Source organism: Puma concolor, chromosome C1 (genome assembly GCF_028749965.1).
Source record: "Puma concolor isolate L17-30 chromosome C1, mPumCon1.1.hap2, whole genome shotgun sequence".
Taxonomy (NCBI): Eukaryota; Metazoa; Chordata; class Mammalia; order Carnivora; family Felidae; genus Puma; species Puma concolor.
In genome coordinates this window covers 2,121,417-2,137,051 of record NC_141674.1, presented here as the reverse complement: position 1 = coordinate 2,137,051, position 15,635 = coordinate 2,121,417, and the positions used below count along the sequence as shown (strand labels likewise).

The 15,635-nt window shown below is 65.7% G+C and overlaps 1 protein-coding gene across 3 annotated transcripts in view; it reads right to left on the bottom strand.

Moving 5' to 3' along the window:
- TP73 (tumor protein p73) overlaps positions 1–15,635 on the bottom strand; it is a 59,030-nt gene that overhangs the window by 31,608 nt on the left and 11,787 nt on the right. For 2 of the 3 annotated variants that reach the window (XM_086715472.1, XM_086715473.1), the window contains exons 2-3: positions 8,070–8,164; positions 7,621–7,741 (exon numbers count right to left, since the gene is read on the bottom strand). In XM_086715472.1, coding sequence (XP_086571598.1) covers positions 7,621–7,741; positions 8,070–8,131 — 183 coding nt within the window. In that variant the 5' untranslated portion in view covers positions 8,132–8,164. Of the gene's footprint in view, positions 1–7,620; positions 7,742–8,069; positions 8,165–12,971; positions 13,042–15,635 lie in introns of those variants that run through there. The other variant, XM_086715475.1, reaches the window with a different exon arrangement.

Sequence of the window (15,635 nt, the reverse complement as noted above, 5' to 3'; positions counted from 1 at the left end):
ATGGAGATACGGTTCCGGAGAGATGCGGCACACCTACCGTGGCAAAATGCTGCGCGGGGTCACTGACATACAGCATGGTGGGCACGCGGGGGTCCGCACACGCCGGGGAGCTGGCGTGCCGCGGGACGAGGCATGGGTCTGGGTGGCCGGGGGGCGAGGCGGAGAGTGGTGGCTGCCCGGCGGGGTGGGCCCAGGCGGAGGGACGCCGTGGCTAGGGGGGCGGAGGATGCCCCGGGACATGTGGGCTATCTGCGGGCATTTTCCTTCTCCTCATCTCCCCAGTTCTGTCAACCGGCTGCATCTAACAACAAAACGGGTGGCCCACCCCTTCTTCCTCATGCCTATTCATCAAAGTCCAGGCAGGCCTCAGCTTGCCCACTGCTGTGCTGGACCGCACCACGGAGGCGCGCGGGGAGGGGCGGCACGCCGGGCCACCGGCCCGCTCCGCAATTAAGCCACAGCCGGCTCCCCCCAAGACACCGCCCCTGGGAGGCTCGGCGGCCACAGGCCTGCACCCCTGAGCGTGAGGGGGCCAGCCCGGGCCCTTGAGACCCAGGTAGGTGGGGCCAAGCCACCCCAGAGCCAAGACGTGGTGCTGTAGCCCTGGCATCCTGGGCGGAGCAAATCCTCCTGCCTCGGGAGCGTGTGGTCCACCGGGGCCACCCCGCGGGGCTGAACAGAGAGGAGAGGCACCCCAGGAGACTGTTCCCCCCGGTACCCGCAGGGAGCCTTGCTACGAGAGGCGCGGTCCAAAGGAGCAGATCGAGCCGGAGGACCAGAGTCCCGATGCCCCAGCCCTGCCGGGGCTGACGCTGGCCTTGTCCCCACCGGTGCTGAGCCCCTGGAAACAGGGATGTGGCCCAGGAGGGGGACCGCGTGCTGGCTTCCAGGCGCCGCATAACGGTGGCCCGCCTAGCCGGGGGCTCCGAGGGGGCCGCCACTACCCCCTTTCTGGAGTCTGAATCTCCAACCCAATGTAACCATCTGTGGCTCAACGTTGCCTTTGGGGTAGAGGCCGGAGCCCTCCCTAGAAGCGGGCAGGACATCAGTTATACAGTTACATATAAATCATGTGAAATTGGACAGGCCACCCTCAAGTTTCCGAGCCCCGCCCACCCCCCAAGACCACTGAGGTGCTGGAAAGACGTCCTCGAGACCCTCGTCCGCCAGCCCATTCTTGTCGCGTCCACAGCCATTCCCAGCCTCCTGGGGGGGGGCTCAGGGCAGAGGCAGGCTCCGCCCAAGGCCCAGCCCAGCCCCCCGGGCTCCTCCGGCAGATGGGGCGGGAGAGCCCATGGGGGGGGCGCCCTGGGGCCTGCACCAGAGACACTGCTCTGCAGGCTGGCCGGACTCACTCACTCACTCCTGTGGCCTGAGGCTGTCAGCTCCCGGCTGACAATGAGACAAGGGAGGAAAGCAGGGGGCCCGGGTTGGGAACTCTGGCTGGAAGATGGGAAGGCCTGGGGCGGGGAGCCCGCTGCCCCTGGGGGGCCCGTTCTTCAGGGAGGGAGGCTGGAGGTGGAGGCGCCTGGTGGGCTGGGCAGGAGGGCGGAGTGGAGGGACACAGAGCCAGGTAGGGGAAGAGGAGGAGGGTTCGACCCCCAACCTCTCACAGCTGGTGTCCCCCCCCCACCCCCCTTGAGGGCAACCCCTCCAGCTGGGACTCCATGCAGGGCAGCTGGCTTGGGGGAGGTCGGCTGCCTTCTTAATCATGCTGGGTTTGTAAAAGCCCAAAGGGGAAAGGAGGGGAAAGAAGGATTTGAGGTGAGAGACCCCAGGAATGGGCACAGGCTGGCACACAGGGGACCCACGTGTGGGAACTCAATCTTCAGGTGGCCCCAAGATTCCCACTCCAGGTCTGTGCCCTGAATGCCCCCTGTCCTCGGGAGGTACCGTAGATGTGATGACAGCCCCTGTGATTAGGCTCCAAACCCAGTCAACTCTGAGCTGATCAGAAGGGAGAGTATACAGGTGGGCCAGGCCTAATCAGGCGAGCCCTTCAAAGAGGTCAGGGAGACGTCCTCGAAATGGCCTCAAGGAGCACACCTACAGGCTGTAGAGGCACCACGTGGCAGGAGATGGCAGGCAGCCCCCAGGAGCTGAGAAAAGTGTCCCTCGGAACAGCCAGCAAGGAGGCAGGGGCCCCAGTTTGACAGCCACAAGGGACTGAACTCTGCCAACAGCCAGGGAGCGGAAGGGGTCCCTGGGCCAGACAAGACTGCATGCCTGGCTGACACCCTGCGCAGGGGACCCAGGGGAGACCCGCGGGACTCCTGACCCACGGACACTATGAGGAAACACACGAGTGCTGTTTTAGGCCACCAAGTGTGTGGTGAGGGTGGGGCCGCTCGGGCCACTGGGATGGCCGGGGAACACAGGCTGGGCCCAGGGGAAGCCAGCCACACGTAAGCCCTGGACAGCATGCTCTCCAGAGGGAGGGCATCAGGTCGGGAAGGCGTCTTCTCTCGACCGCTGACGAAAGCAGAGGCAGAGGGTCCGTGCCCCACCCAGGCCGCAGGGGCGGCACAGAGGAGGCTCTGGGCACCTGGGGCCTGAGGACCAGCACTGTCCCCCGCACCGTGAGCTGGGCCAGGCTGGGGTCCTAGAGCGACTGAGAGCAAGACACCATATGCAGACGTGCCTGACTCCAGCGTCTTTCCCGAGCAGCACCCACTTCCTGCACACGTGTCCTAAGTCTTGGCCACCCAGGGGGCAGGGACAGGGCATTGGGGGACTCTGTCCTCAGAACTGGGCCCCCTCCTTGCTTGGTCCTCAGCTGCTTCCTCCGGGTGGCCTCCCAGGCAGCCCCACTGGGCCTTGGCACCTGCTGTCCTGATTCTAACTCACCGGAGGTTCCACCCCACCGACCACTTCGGCAGGCTCGTGGCAGCAGAGGGGGGTGGGATATCTCTGCCCCCTCCCACGGGCGCAGGAAGGGCACCAGCGACGTGCCAGCTCAGGGCCACACCCCTCATGCTCCTTCCTGAGCACCCACGGGAGGATGGCTCTGCTCACCCCACGGAGGATGCCACGGAGGATGCCACGGAGCTGGCTCCGTGACCTGGCGGCTGGCTGGGACTCAGCTCCACACACCCCAGAGGAGTCCCCACCACAGCCTGTGGAAGGAAGGGCTGCTCGGGGCTCACTACGGAGGGCAGGCGGGCTGGGGTCCTGGAGCTGACCTCGAGCTGCAGACCCTTTGAGGAGGGGGCGTCCTTTCCCTCCGTCTGCGCACCTGCCCCCTTCTGTGGGCTAGCTCGGCTTCCTGGGAACACCTCCCGGGAGGACACGCTGGGCTGTGTCCTCCCTTCCCCACCTGGGGAGAAATGCACCCCCAGGCCAGGAAGGCCTGCCCCGGGTCACTGCTGGGGTCTCGAGCCCTGGGCGTCCGCCTGGCTGTGCAGCAGGTGGGGGTGGGGCCCCAGCATGGATCAGCCGCCCCTGCCAGCCACAGCCCTTACCCCTGTGGCCCACACCTGCCCACAACAGCTGTCACCAGAGAAGAGGCGCCAGGAGAGGCGGGAAGGGGTGCAGGGGGGAGGGGACTCTGCCGGGCGGGATGCTGGGAGGGGGTGGAGGGAGGCGAGCCCTCCAGCCTAGGCTGGCCACATGCCATCTCCCCCTTTCATGCATCATCGGAGCTGAGAAGTTGCCCCTCCCCCCCCCCCCAAGAGTCTGGCTTTCATTTTGTCCCTGGGGACACAGACTCAGAGGAGACACACAGGCCCAGCACTGTCCAGCGGGAGTCAGGATTCCCACCGCCTGCCTGGGACACCCGGAGTGCTCACAATGAAGGACTTCATCCTGTCTGCGCCCCCCCTAGACCGTGGGGGGGGCCTCCAGGGCCAGTACAGACCTCATAAGGCCGCCCCCCTCACCATGCCAGCCCACCGCCCTCCTGAGCCCCTGGGACGCCAGGGATCCGATAGGCTTTTCTCCGTTCTCCACTTGCAGGATGCGGGAGGCCTAGCTTACAGCTCCTTGTGGCAGGGAGCAAGCCGTGTGCGGCAGGCGGATGTGGCCAGAACCCGGGGCCACCACCCAGGGCAAGGGCTCCCCCCCACAGGGACCCCTGGGCACGGGGCGTCGGGTCCTCCCCGGGGGGGGGGGGACAGCGCTCTTGGACACGGGGCCCTTCCCCTGCCGCCCCACCCCACACCTAGCTGTGTCACACGCCGCCTGAGGCCCCGCACCACCCTCGACCCTGCCGCCCCAGCTCGGTGTACAGACAAGGAAACTGAGGCCCCGTGTGCGTCCCCTGGCAGAAAAGGGGTAGGGATGGGATGCGTCCCAGAGTTCCCCATGCCCACGGCGGCCTCCCTCTGTGTCACCTCAGCATGTGGTGTGGTGGGGACCTCGGGAGCTCACTGCCCCCCCAAGAATCTGTGCTCAGGACTCCTCCAAGGCCCGCCTGTTGGGGCCCTGTCCTCTCGACTGCCGGACCCGTGTGGCGGGAGGGAGGTCTAAGGACAAGAAGCCGTCCTTCCCGCAGGGCTGGGCGGAGCTCCTGTTGGGCCCACACCTGACACCTCAGCGCCCCAGGCAGGGACGCTGAGGCTCAGAGTCATGGGGAACTTGAACCCGGGACAGAGTGGCTCTTCAGACGGGCCCCCATCCACTCTGCCTGTCCCCACTGGCCACTGAAGCTCTGGGTAAGGGCATCCCGTGGGCCTGCAGTGGCCTCTCTTCTGACCGTGGAGGGGATGCCGCTCAGGAACCGGCCCGTCCCGCGGGAAGAAGGCCCCGGACGGTGGAAAGCGCCACCCTGGAGGACCAATGTCCCCCACTCAAGGACCGCGCCCATCTAGGCTCTGCCTTGTTGCCGGACCAGCCCCATGACTGAGGCCGCCCGCCCAGGAGCGGTGGGGGGCGCAGTGCGCGTAAGCCTTTACACCTGCCTCATGCTGAGTCACAACTGCAGCGCTGGCCAGCCGGGGTCACTGGTTCCAAGGCCCGGCCTGGGAAGCCTCTTGTCTAAGGTCACCAGGCTGGGGCTACCCTGCCTCCCCTTGAGCGGCTGGGTGGGGAGAGAGCCGCGCCACACCGCCGCTGTGGAGCGTCCTCCGGGGGCTCCCTCCTGCACCTGCTCCAGGGCCCTGGCCACACGGGGCGGGGAGCGGGGGGGGGGGGGGGGCCCTTCGGCGAGGCGGCCAGGCACCCGGCTCTGCCCTGGCTGCCGGGCTGCCTCCGTCTGTGCATCCGGCTGCGTCGGCCACGAGAGGGTGAAGGGGGGCTAAGGCAAGCTCTCTGCATGGCGCCCACCCCAGACCAGTCGCCGCTCCCACTGGTCCAGGCAGGGCTCAGGACGAGGCCAAGGCTGACCAGGTGGTCAGGGAGTCCCGGCCTCTGCGGCCAGAGTTTTGCACACAGGTGTTTCTGCGTGACTTTTACTAAGAGGTATGTCCCTCCCTGGCTGGTTCAGGCCTCTTGCCCTTTGCAGGGGTGGGAGGCTGTGAGAGGCATGTGCCCTGCATTCCCAGCCCAGACGTGCTCAGCACCTGGCGTGCTCCTGGGGGGACTGGGGGAGCGCGCCCCACCCCTCAGGAACCCAGAGCTGCTGCCTCTGCCCGTTGGGGAGCAGACCCCACCCCTACCCCCGCTCCTGACGCTGCTGGGGTCTCCAGGCTCCTCTGCCCTCGAGGGCAAGGCTGGGCCGCTTCTCAAACTCAGGAGACAGACCCCTTAGGACACTCTTCAAGGGTCCTCTGTCCCTAGAGCCCCTGCCCCTCCACACAGTGGACATAGCCAGCACCGGCAGTCGGCTTTTTTTATTGTGACAGAAGTACCTGACGTCCTGCTTTTGATCTCGAGGCGGCCACTCAGCAGACAGCCACCTAGAATAAACGTGCGGCCAGCCGCCCAGCTCGAGGAAGGGCCAGGCCACCCCTGCGACGCAGCTCCCCTTTGAGAAAGCCCTGAGTGATCTAGAAACTGACCATCGAGTGACCCTGCTTTCCCCTTCCTGAGCTTTAAATCTGCTTTTGTATTTTAAATTCACCAGTAAAGAGTGAGCCCACGAAACCCAGGCCCGCACCCCCACCCCCATAAAAGCAGAACCTCCAGTCTGCACTGTCTCTTTCTCTCTCTACCTGCCACCTGGCTGCGTGGCCCGGGCCCGCCTCGAACCCTCCAGCCCTGAGAGCAATGACACGGGTCCTGCTGTTGTCAAACAAAGAAGGGCTGGTCCAGCCACAGCACCGGCTCGTGGGGAGATGCCTGTGGGCCTCCCCCAGGTGAGTGCCCCAGACGCAGCCAGCCGACGGCAGCCCTACTGAGATGCTGGGGAGGACACTGAGGTCCAGGAGGGGGTCCTGGGAGGCGAGGGGTCAGGACCCTTGGCCCCTGGGGAACAGCTGGTAGAACAGGGAAGGTTCTGGGGGGACAGGACAGAGCTCGCGCTTTTGCGTCCTGGTCCAGGATGACTCTGCCCCAGCCCATCGAGGCCCACCCTTTGCCAGCACCTGCCTCAGTTTTCCCGCCTGTAAAATGGGAACAAACAGGTGTGGAAGGCAGGCGGGCTGCCTTCACTGTGATGGCGTCCCCGAGCAGGAGGCCGGGCCGGACAGTCAGCTTTCTCAGATCCAGCGTGAAAGGTTCCTCAGGGGAACGGATGTCACGGGGGCCCCCTGCCTGCCGTACCCCGATCCCCCGGCTGCAATGGCCCAAGTTGCATGTGGGCCAGTGGCTAGCCCAGTGGCTTCGACGGACACGACAGAGGACACAGGGGACCCTCCTGCCCCCTGTCCCCACCCCAGCCTCGCTGTGGCTCGTTCACACGCTCACTGGAGCCCACACGGCCCTCGCTATCAGCCGGATGCTCAAGGTGCCTCAGACGGGTGTGTGTTGGGGTGAGGGGCTCCAACTTCTGGACAGGGGCTTTAGGGAATGGGAGCCAGGTCCTCCTGGCCTCTAGAGCTCCCAGCACCGCCTCCTTCCTGGGCCCAGGCTCTCGGCCTGGTGCTGGTGCCCTGAGACAGACACTTGGCCGCGGAGAGGCCAGGGACCAGCACCGCTGCCATCTGGGGGTATGTAGCAACCTGGGGGGGGGGGGACTGGCAACCACCAGGCATGTGGTGGGGACAGCAGGCGTCACTAGATCTCCCCGGGGGCCAGGGGTCCTCACACCCCCTTCTTGCATTCTGCAACCTCCTTCTGGCGCACCAGTGCCTTGCAGCAGGCGGCCAGAGAAAGAAGCAGGGACATGGCCACCACCCAGTTAGCACAGCCCTGCCTTCTTGCCAAGAGGAACGCAAGAGCGGTAGGACCCGAGACACCGCAGCAGGGTGTCCGGGCCTCGGTGGCAGAGAGGGGGTGGAGGTGCTGCTGGAGCCTGGCACCATCATGGAGAGAGCAGGGCAGGAGACACAGAGGCTGTTGCAACACCTAAATCCAGCCATTCCTACGCCTGGATCCAGCCATGCCTGAATCCATTCCTGCCCGTGGATTAACAGTCTCATGAGCTGATACGTTTTCTATTTTGAAACTGAAATGTCCTCACAAGCCTACCGAGGAAGCTGTACTCCTGAGCACCAGTGTCCCGGTTCTGCAAGCTCCCAAGACAGAACAGTCCACACTTACTGCCCCCGTCCTGAGACCCCCGCAGGCAGCTGCCCCACTCACCATGACGGGCGTGGTCATGCCCTGTAAGTGCAAGACATCCATGCTGGCCCCTGAGCCGCTCACCACCGCGTTATTTCCCTGGCTTGGCTGGGGAAGGTCAAAGTAGGTGCTGTCTGGTTCCCTGGGAAGAGGGGAACAGAGCCGTCAGCCCCGGGGCACCCAGGCCCCGAGCTCGTGCGCTAGGCCTACACCCGTCCTGCCCGCAGGAGCCCTTCACCCCATCGCCTGTCTCCTCTGCTCCCCCTCCCTCCTCTGCCGGCCTCGCCAGGGCTAGTGTCTGTGCCCGGGGTGCGTGGCTACACGTGAGCTCTGTCCCCTGGACCCCTCCTGGCCCAGGAGTGCTGGCTGAAGGAAAGAGCCCAGACTTTGGACGCCGCACCCCCAGGAGAAAGCCCCCCGAGCCTCGCCCTGCCCGAGTCCGGCCCTGGGCGGCCGGAGGAGGTACTCACAGGGATCTCCACAGGTGCTCAAACGTGGCCCCCTCATCGGCGGCGGCGGTGGGCTGGGACATCTTCCCCGCACCCGGCCCGGAGGGCAGCTGGCTCTGCGAGGAGGGAAGAAGGACAGTGGGTGCTTGGGAAGGCCGGCCCCCACCCTCCTTCAGCGTCCGTGGGGTCTGGGCAGGGCCCGTGACACCGATGCAGACGCCACCGAAGGCAGGGCACCCCTTCGCACCCCCCCGTCCGTCCTCCGCTTTCCGGGCCCGGGTCCGGCCTTGCAGACGGGCGGGCCTGACTCCAGACCCAGGTTGGGGGGCCGGGCGGTGCCTGGCACAGCAGGGGCTTCTCAGAGCTGCCACCTACGGGGTGGGGGTGACCACGGCACCCTCTCAGGAGGCTGCCGCAGGGCCCCGTGGGAGCTGGGGAACAGACAGGTGCTGCATACAGTGGGCTGTGCCTGGACCGCAATAAGGCCCCGACGGGTGTGGTCACCATTGCTCTGAGCTGTGTCTCCGGGTTTGGCCTTCGGGGCTCAAGCCGGGTTTGGGGATCCCGATGCCCCGGGACACGAGGATGGCTCAGATCCCAGGCCACTCCCTCTCGGGAAGGGCATGTGCCGGGCACACCCAGAGGCTGGAGCAGAGCCCCGGGCTTGAGTCCTGCTGTGCCCCGAGGCTGCAGCACGTTGAGACAGCCGTCCGCCTCTGAGACAGGGTCCTCCCCACCCCCGGCTGGACACAAAAGCAACTCGGGCCCCACGAGGCAGCCCAAGGCCATGGCCGTGAAGCTGTCACAGCAGCAGGACCGCTGCATGGTGCTCTCCTGTCACAGGAGATGCCCGGCCACACCGGCCTTTGTCCCCAGAGCTTCCTCTCCTGAGAGCGTCCACATCCAGCCCCCACCCCGCCATGGCCTTGCCCAGGCCCGGCACAGCTGGGGCCCCCGTCCTCCGTCCCCCTGTGGGGAGGGGCAGGGACACCAAAGCCCACCCTGCCTGCTGCCCCACCCGGGCCAAGGTGGTGCCTCCCCGGGCCTGCCTCTGGGTCCTTGGCAGAGGGCCGTGAGAATCAGCATGGCCACCGTCTGCCTGGCAGTGACCAAGCGGGCAGGCCCAGACCTGCCCAAAGCCTTTGGGGGAGGGAGGGCACACCCGCAATCTGTCACCATGTCCCCAGGTAGGCGGGCGCTGGTGGAGGTCTGTGGCCCTCTCCCGGGACCGCCACGTGCCGGGCCGCTGGTCTCTGGAGCAGTGGCACGAGCCAGCGGGGCCGCCTCGGGGGCCGGGCCCTGGCGAAAGGAGGCCCCCGGGGCGAAGGCCGGCCAAACAGGATGGCCCGGGGCAGGCAGCTTAGAAAGCACGGGCCCCAAACCAACTCTCCCACGGGCTCAGAGAAATTCAGTGACCTGCTGAGGTCGTACAGCACAGCCCTACGCACAAGGACGACGGAGCGGTCCCCTCAGAGTTCAAGATTAAGTTAGTCACCCCTGACGGCACGCACGCCTCCGGCGCACGCTCTCCCCACAAGGGGTTTTGCAAGGCTAGGGAGTGCTGACTTGCATGCCTCCTATTCTGGGGAGGTCACTCCCACCCTGAGCTGAGCTGTCCAAAGCCCAGCGGAGGTGAGGTCGGGATGAGGCAGGTTTGGTAGGAGGCAGAACAGCGCCAGCTGCCTGGCTGCGGAGCCGGCCGCCCAGCCGAGGCTGGGCAGAAACCTGCCTCACCCGCTCCCCACAGGGGAGCGGGGACCGGCCGGAGCGGCCTCTCGGTGTGGGTAGTGCGTGCCGACACGAGGCTCGACTCACCCACTCTGTTCATTTTGCAGATGGACCGTCCAAGCCCAGAGATGGAAACCGCTTGGCTGACAGCACCCAGGAAACGGTCAGGAAGACCCTGCAGGCCCCCCTTCACGGCCGCACTGACCCCAGGAGCCAAAAGATGCCAGCGGCTCGAGTGTGCACGACAGATGAATGGATAGACACGGTCCGTCCACACAGCGCGGTGTTACTCCACACAAGGAAGCGTGGACACCCGCCGCAGCGGCCACGGGCCTCGAGAACGTCGTGTTGAGTGAGAGAGGCCGACACCAAGAACCACGCGTCGTGGGACTTCGCCCACCGCGTGTCCATGGCAGACAGACGCACAGACTGAGCCTTCTCCAAGGGGCTCCCGTGGAGGGGGCTCAGAACCCTGCATTTTTAGCTCCCGGGGTTCACCACGCCTCTGAGACAGACCCTGGCGGGGAGAGCATCCCCCAGGCCCCGCTCACCCAGTCCCGAGGGCCCTTCAGCGTCCGCCCCGAGGACGGCCACTGGCCTCCCCCGGTGACTTCCGTTCAGGTGTTTCACTGGCAAAAGGAAGGTCCGGAAGCCTGCCCTGCCCTGCTCAGCAGACGCGTGGGGCTGGAGCCAGGAAGCCACGGTGCTCCGCGATTTCCAATTTCCCTGGGAAACCCCCCAGAGCTGGTGGCCCTGACCCCAGGCCCCCTGGACCATGAGCCCACGGAGCTGCAGACCGGTCCCTGTCGGCGCCCGGGCGCCTGCCAGGGTGTGAGGATACGGTGATGTCAGGCAAGGATCCGGGCTGCAGAGACACAGGCCCCACCCCGGGCGTCCTCTCAGGACCCCGTGGGCCCCACTCCTCTCTCCACGGGACAGGGGCAGCAGCAGGGTCACGGTCTTCCCTATCCCCACGGCAGCATTTCGGCCACGGACAGCAGAGGTGAGAGAAAGAAATCGACTCCGTAAACCTCTCCCTGCAAAGGGTCCCCGGTGACCCCCGAAGGCCTGCGCCTTAAATTTGGGACCACGTCCACCACGGAAACGTGGCTCTCAGACCTAATGGAAATTGCTTTCGCAAACGCTGCAAATCATCTTTTAAGATGTATCTTTTAAGATACACCACATGTGTATGGGGGGGTGTGAGAAACGCTCTCGGGCGGTAACGGAGTTGTAAAGTGTCGACGCAGCGTCTTGCACGGAGCCAGCCGCCCTGGACGGAAATGCCCGCGCCCTCAAGGATCCAGGGGCCACGTGGGTGGATCCAGGTTTTGGGTGCAGGGCGTGCGGGGTGGGCCCTCAACCCAGCTCACTCGAGCGGGGGCACCACCCTCCCTGCTTTCAGCCTCTCGATGTGACTCATGGGTTTTCTCACCAGGGAGACCTGGCATCTACTGATATTTTCATTTTTAGTCACTTCTGGGAGCAGGGGCAGGGGTGCTCCCCAACACCGCACAGAACACGCAGCCCCTCACAGCGGAGAACCCACAGGCCCGGAGGTCAGTGCGCAGGGGAGACACGGCCACACCACTGCTTCTAGGTGCTTCTGGCCACGCCCTGGACAGGGCCTCTGGGCATTCACACCACCTGTCACAGCCAGTCCCCACGCGTCCCCTCCCTGCCTGCTACCCTGTCCCCTCCATGCCCCCTGCCTTGTCCCCTGTGTCCCCTCCCTGACCTCTACCCTGTCCCCTCTCTGTCCCTACCTGTCCCCACATGTCCCCTCCACGGCCCCCCCCCGTCCCCACGGGTCCTCTCTATGGCCCCCACCCTATCTGCATGTGGCCCATCTATGACCCCATCCTGTCCCCACGTGGCCCCCACCCCACCTGTATCCTCCTAGGCCAGGCCAGACCCCAGCCTCCTTAGGAAGCATCTGTCCTCCCTGACTCTTAGCCAGGATGCCCCCATTCTGCCCCGTCACTGGCAGGTGGGGAGCACCCCTCGGCTGTGTGGCCACAGGACAGCCTTGCTAGTCAGGGAGGGTTGCTTGCCTGTCCCCGCTGCCTGCCCCGGGCTCCAACGCCACATCTGAAAAACTGGGACCCCCGCGAGGCCCCCGCAAACAGAGGCACCCCACGCGTGGGAACGGCAGTCCCAGCCGCCTATAGAGCCCCGAGACAGGGCCGACACGGGGCCCGCACCCCCCACCCCCAGCCATCTGGGTGCCCACACACCAGGAGGGGCAACTTCCTTCAGTTCTAAGAAACGAGGCCCAAGAGCTCCATCCTGACCCCCACTCACAAACACTCGTCTCCTCCGCTCTGTCACAACGGCCGTGACGAGGCCCCTTCCCCCACCAGTAAACACTGACGCAGCAGACTGACCATCACAGGAGGGGACCCGGGCCATCCTGGGCTGGACCCCTTCTAGTCACCCCTGTGGCCCCAATTCAAGGGCACTGAGAACGTTCTGGCACCCAGAAGTCCCCCTACCTGGGTGGAGGGCTCAGGCAGCTGTCAGGGGAGGACGGAGCGGGCAGGCCACCCCTCTGGGAAATGGCGTCCTTCCCTGGGTGGCGGCCCCGCCGAATTCCAGCAGGACGCTCGGGGCATTCAGGGCGGTTGGGGCCAAGAGGCCTCTGTTGCTCCTGCCGCCCACTGCAACAAGGGTGGCCCTGGCCTCGTGGGGGGCGGCCTGGCTGGAGGACCCGGCTGGAGTGCCTCCCTCCTCAGAGAGCCGGGGGCAGTGGCAGCAGCCACCTTCACCCCCCTCCCCTGCCTGTGGCCCGGGCCACGTGGCTACAGGAGAGCTGGGCTGACCTTGCCACGCAGGGTAGGGTAGGCTGGGTCAGGACAGGGCCGGCCAGATCCTCGCCCCGGAGAGACGGGGTCCCGCGGGGCCCAGGGAGGGGGGCATGACTAGGGGCCTCATGTCCCCCGGAGACCACTCCCTGCCGCCCCTCTGCCCACGCTGGGGGGAGACCAAGCCCTGGGAAGGAGGGACAAATTTAGCTTCCCCTCCCTGGGCCAGGGTGCACTTGTGAAATATGAAAACAGCTGGAGGTACCCGATTCAGCTGCCCTCTCTCCCTCCTGGGCTGGGGCCCGCTCGAAGGGGGTGGGGGGAGACTCTGGAGCCACCCCAGGAGCCCCCCCTGCCCGGCCCTGCCCCTTCTCATCTGCCAGCCTCTTACCCCGGCCACCGGCCTCCGTCGTGGCCCACGGCCTCCTTCCCCCGGCACCTGGGCCCGCCCAGAGAACTGTGAGTCAGGTTGCCAGAAGTTTTGCTTTGAGTCTAGGGGTTGGCTTTGCACCCACGTAAGACAGGCCCTCTGACCACGTGGGCTTTGTGCACTCCTAGAAGGAAACAATGGTAACACAAGCTTCCTGGGGCTGAGTTCAGGCCTCGGCTGCGAGAAGGGCTCGGCTGATCGGCGATGCCCCAGCAGCCCCGTGGGAAAGGGCTGTCGCAGACCAGCTCCTGGAAGAGGAACTAAACCGGAAACACCCAAGGCTCGCGAACCAGCACGGCATCCCCGAGGGGGGGGCTGTGAGACGAGCAGATCTGCGGCTCATTTTACTATCAATGTGGGAACACGCACAGAGAGGTGAGGGCACCCGTCCAAGGGCACACAGCTAGTTGGGGCCGAGAGCCCTACCCAGCAGTCTGGCTCCAGCCACCTTGCTCATGACCCCTGCCCTCAACCTGGCCCGACCTTCCTCAGCCTGCAACCCCACCTGCACACCAAGCATCCTGCCTGGAAAGCCCCTTGCCCAGCCCTTTCTTTGCCCGGCACCCCGAAGCCCCCACCCACGGCGAGGGCCCCCCTGCCCTCTGCAGATCTGCCGGAGTCCTTCCCCCCAACACCTGCAGGTCCTGCCGAGGCACACGGCTCCTGTCCCGTCGTTTCCTGCTCTGCAGCTCGGCACTGCCCCACACCCCTGCTCCGTCTCCCCCTCCGTCCACGCCCAGCCAGCCCACCTCTGCTGTTTGGCAGCTGTGTGACCCTGGACAGGTGTATTGCCCATTCTGAGCCACTGTTTCCTGTGGTGTGTGGGAACAAGCCTGCAGGGTGATCCAGACACACCAGGAGCTCAAGAAACAGCCGTGGGTTGCAGTCGGCCAGGGGTCGCTCAGAGCAGGCGACAGTGGAGGCATAAGCCAGGCCCTGGCCCAGGGGTAGCAACGGTCACTGGCCCGTCCCCGACTCATTAGCAGAACCCCCGCCCCGCATCCTGGTCTCTCCAGGAACGAGGTGCCTGCAGGCTGAGACAGACCCGTGTCCCATCACAGGAGGAAGCTTTGGAATGCCCCAGCGGCTTGGACGGGCCCCCTGCTTCCGCCTCTAGATGTCAGCTCCCCCAGGGCTCGGTCACTGCTGCATCCCCAGAGCCCGGGAGCGTTCGCTCGGCACACTGAGGTGGCAGCTGCTCCCTGTCTGCACAGGCGACCAGCACAGTCCCTGGCTTTCTGGAAGAGCCTCCACCTCGGGGACCGCCAGGAGGGGGTGGCCGTGGAGCCCTGTGCCGGTGACCAGACACTGCCTCTCACCCACGGGGCTGCCAGGCACCCCTGACCTCTCTGTCTCCTCCAACCCTCCCCTCCCAGGCCCTGTTTCTACACCGAGGGGTCACACTTCCACAGGCCAGCGTGGCATCGTTGGAGGCGCCTGCTCTGTCCTCTGTAATCTCCTCTTCCCCAGACAAGCCCGTGAGCTCCTTCAACCGTGCTCTGGATGGTTGTTCCCAAACCATCATCCCTCCCAGCCACCCTCCTCTAGACACCTCTACTTTCCTAGAAGGAGATGCCCCTCAGGTGTGTCCCCCAACCCCCATGCAGACCCTCTGGTGCTCTGGACGCCTGCTCTGGGCCTGGAAATGCACTAACTGTCTGGGGCTCCCCCCCCCCAAGTCACTGACACCAGCTGCTTTGCCGACACTCAGTCCGACTCCCACAGTATGTTCCTCCCTGCTCTGAGGTCCCCTGCACATCCCACGTGACTTCCCCCAAGCTGGCCAGCCATCCCTCACTCGCTCCAGAAACATCCATCAGCGTTCCACAGAGCTGTCTCTGCCCCACGGGCTCCGCCCTGCCCCCCACGTCCTCAGCCTAGGGGTTGTCTTTCTGACGACGATGCCCAGTCCCAGCTCCAGCCTGGGTGTTCTGTATTTATTGACCTCAATCACCCAGGAGGAAGGAAAGCAGTCTGCACCCCTACTCTCCAGACGCTCTCACAGAAGCGCAGAGAGGGTAGGTCACCTGCCCTGGGCCACACAGCTGGGAAGCGCAGACCGGGTCCGAGCCCACTCTCGTCCCCACCAGGCAGCCCTGCTCTCCAGGAGGTCCCCTCTATTGGGGGACAGACAAATAAACCAGCTTTTACCCCCTAGTGTAAAGGGCGCCGTGAAGGGGTGTGGATCACGGCCAGCGTCAGCACAAGGGTGCGCGAAGGCCCAGATGACCGTTGTCGTTTGCAGGTCTCCCAAGCAGACATTGAACTTGGGGGCCCGGGGAGAATGGGCACCGACAGGGTGGAGCTCGGCCAAGGACAGGCCCTGGCAGCCTTTAGGTCGGGGACAGCAGGAATAGCAGGGTGGGCCGGAAAAGGGACGGGGCCCTCTGGAGGCCACACAAAGGGCCCTGAGCCTGTGGACTACGGGCAGCAGGATTCAGGGCCCAGCTCTAGCGGGGACGCAGCGGGACGTTCGAGGACAAGGTCATCCTGGCAGGCACACGTGGGCCCGGCGAGCCCAGGGGCAGGCGGTCGGTGAGGCAGGCCTTGGCGGGGTCCAGACGAGCTGGGAGCGCATGGCATAACGGACCGCGCCGACAGAGGGGCAGGGGGATGAGGACACGT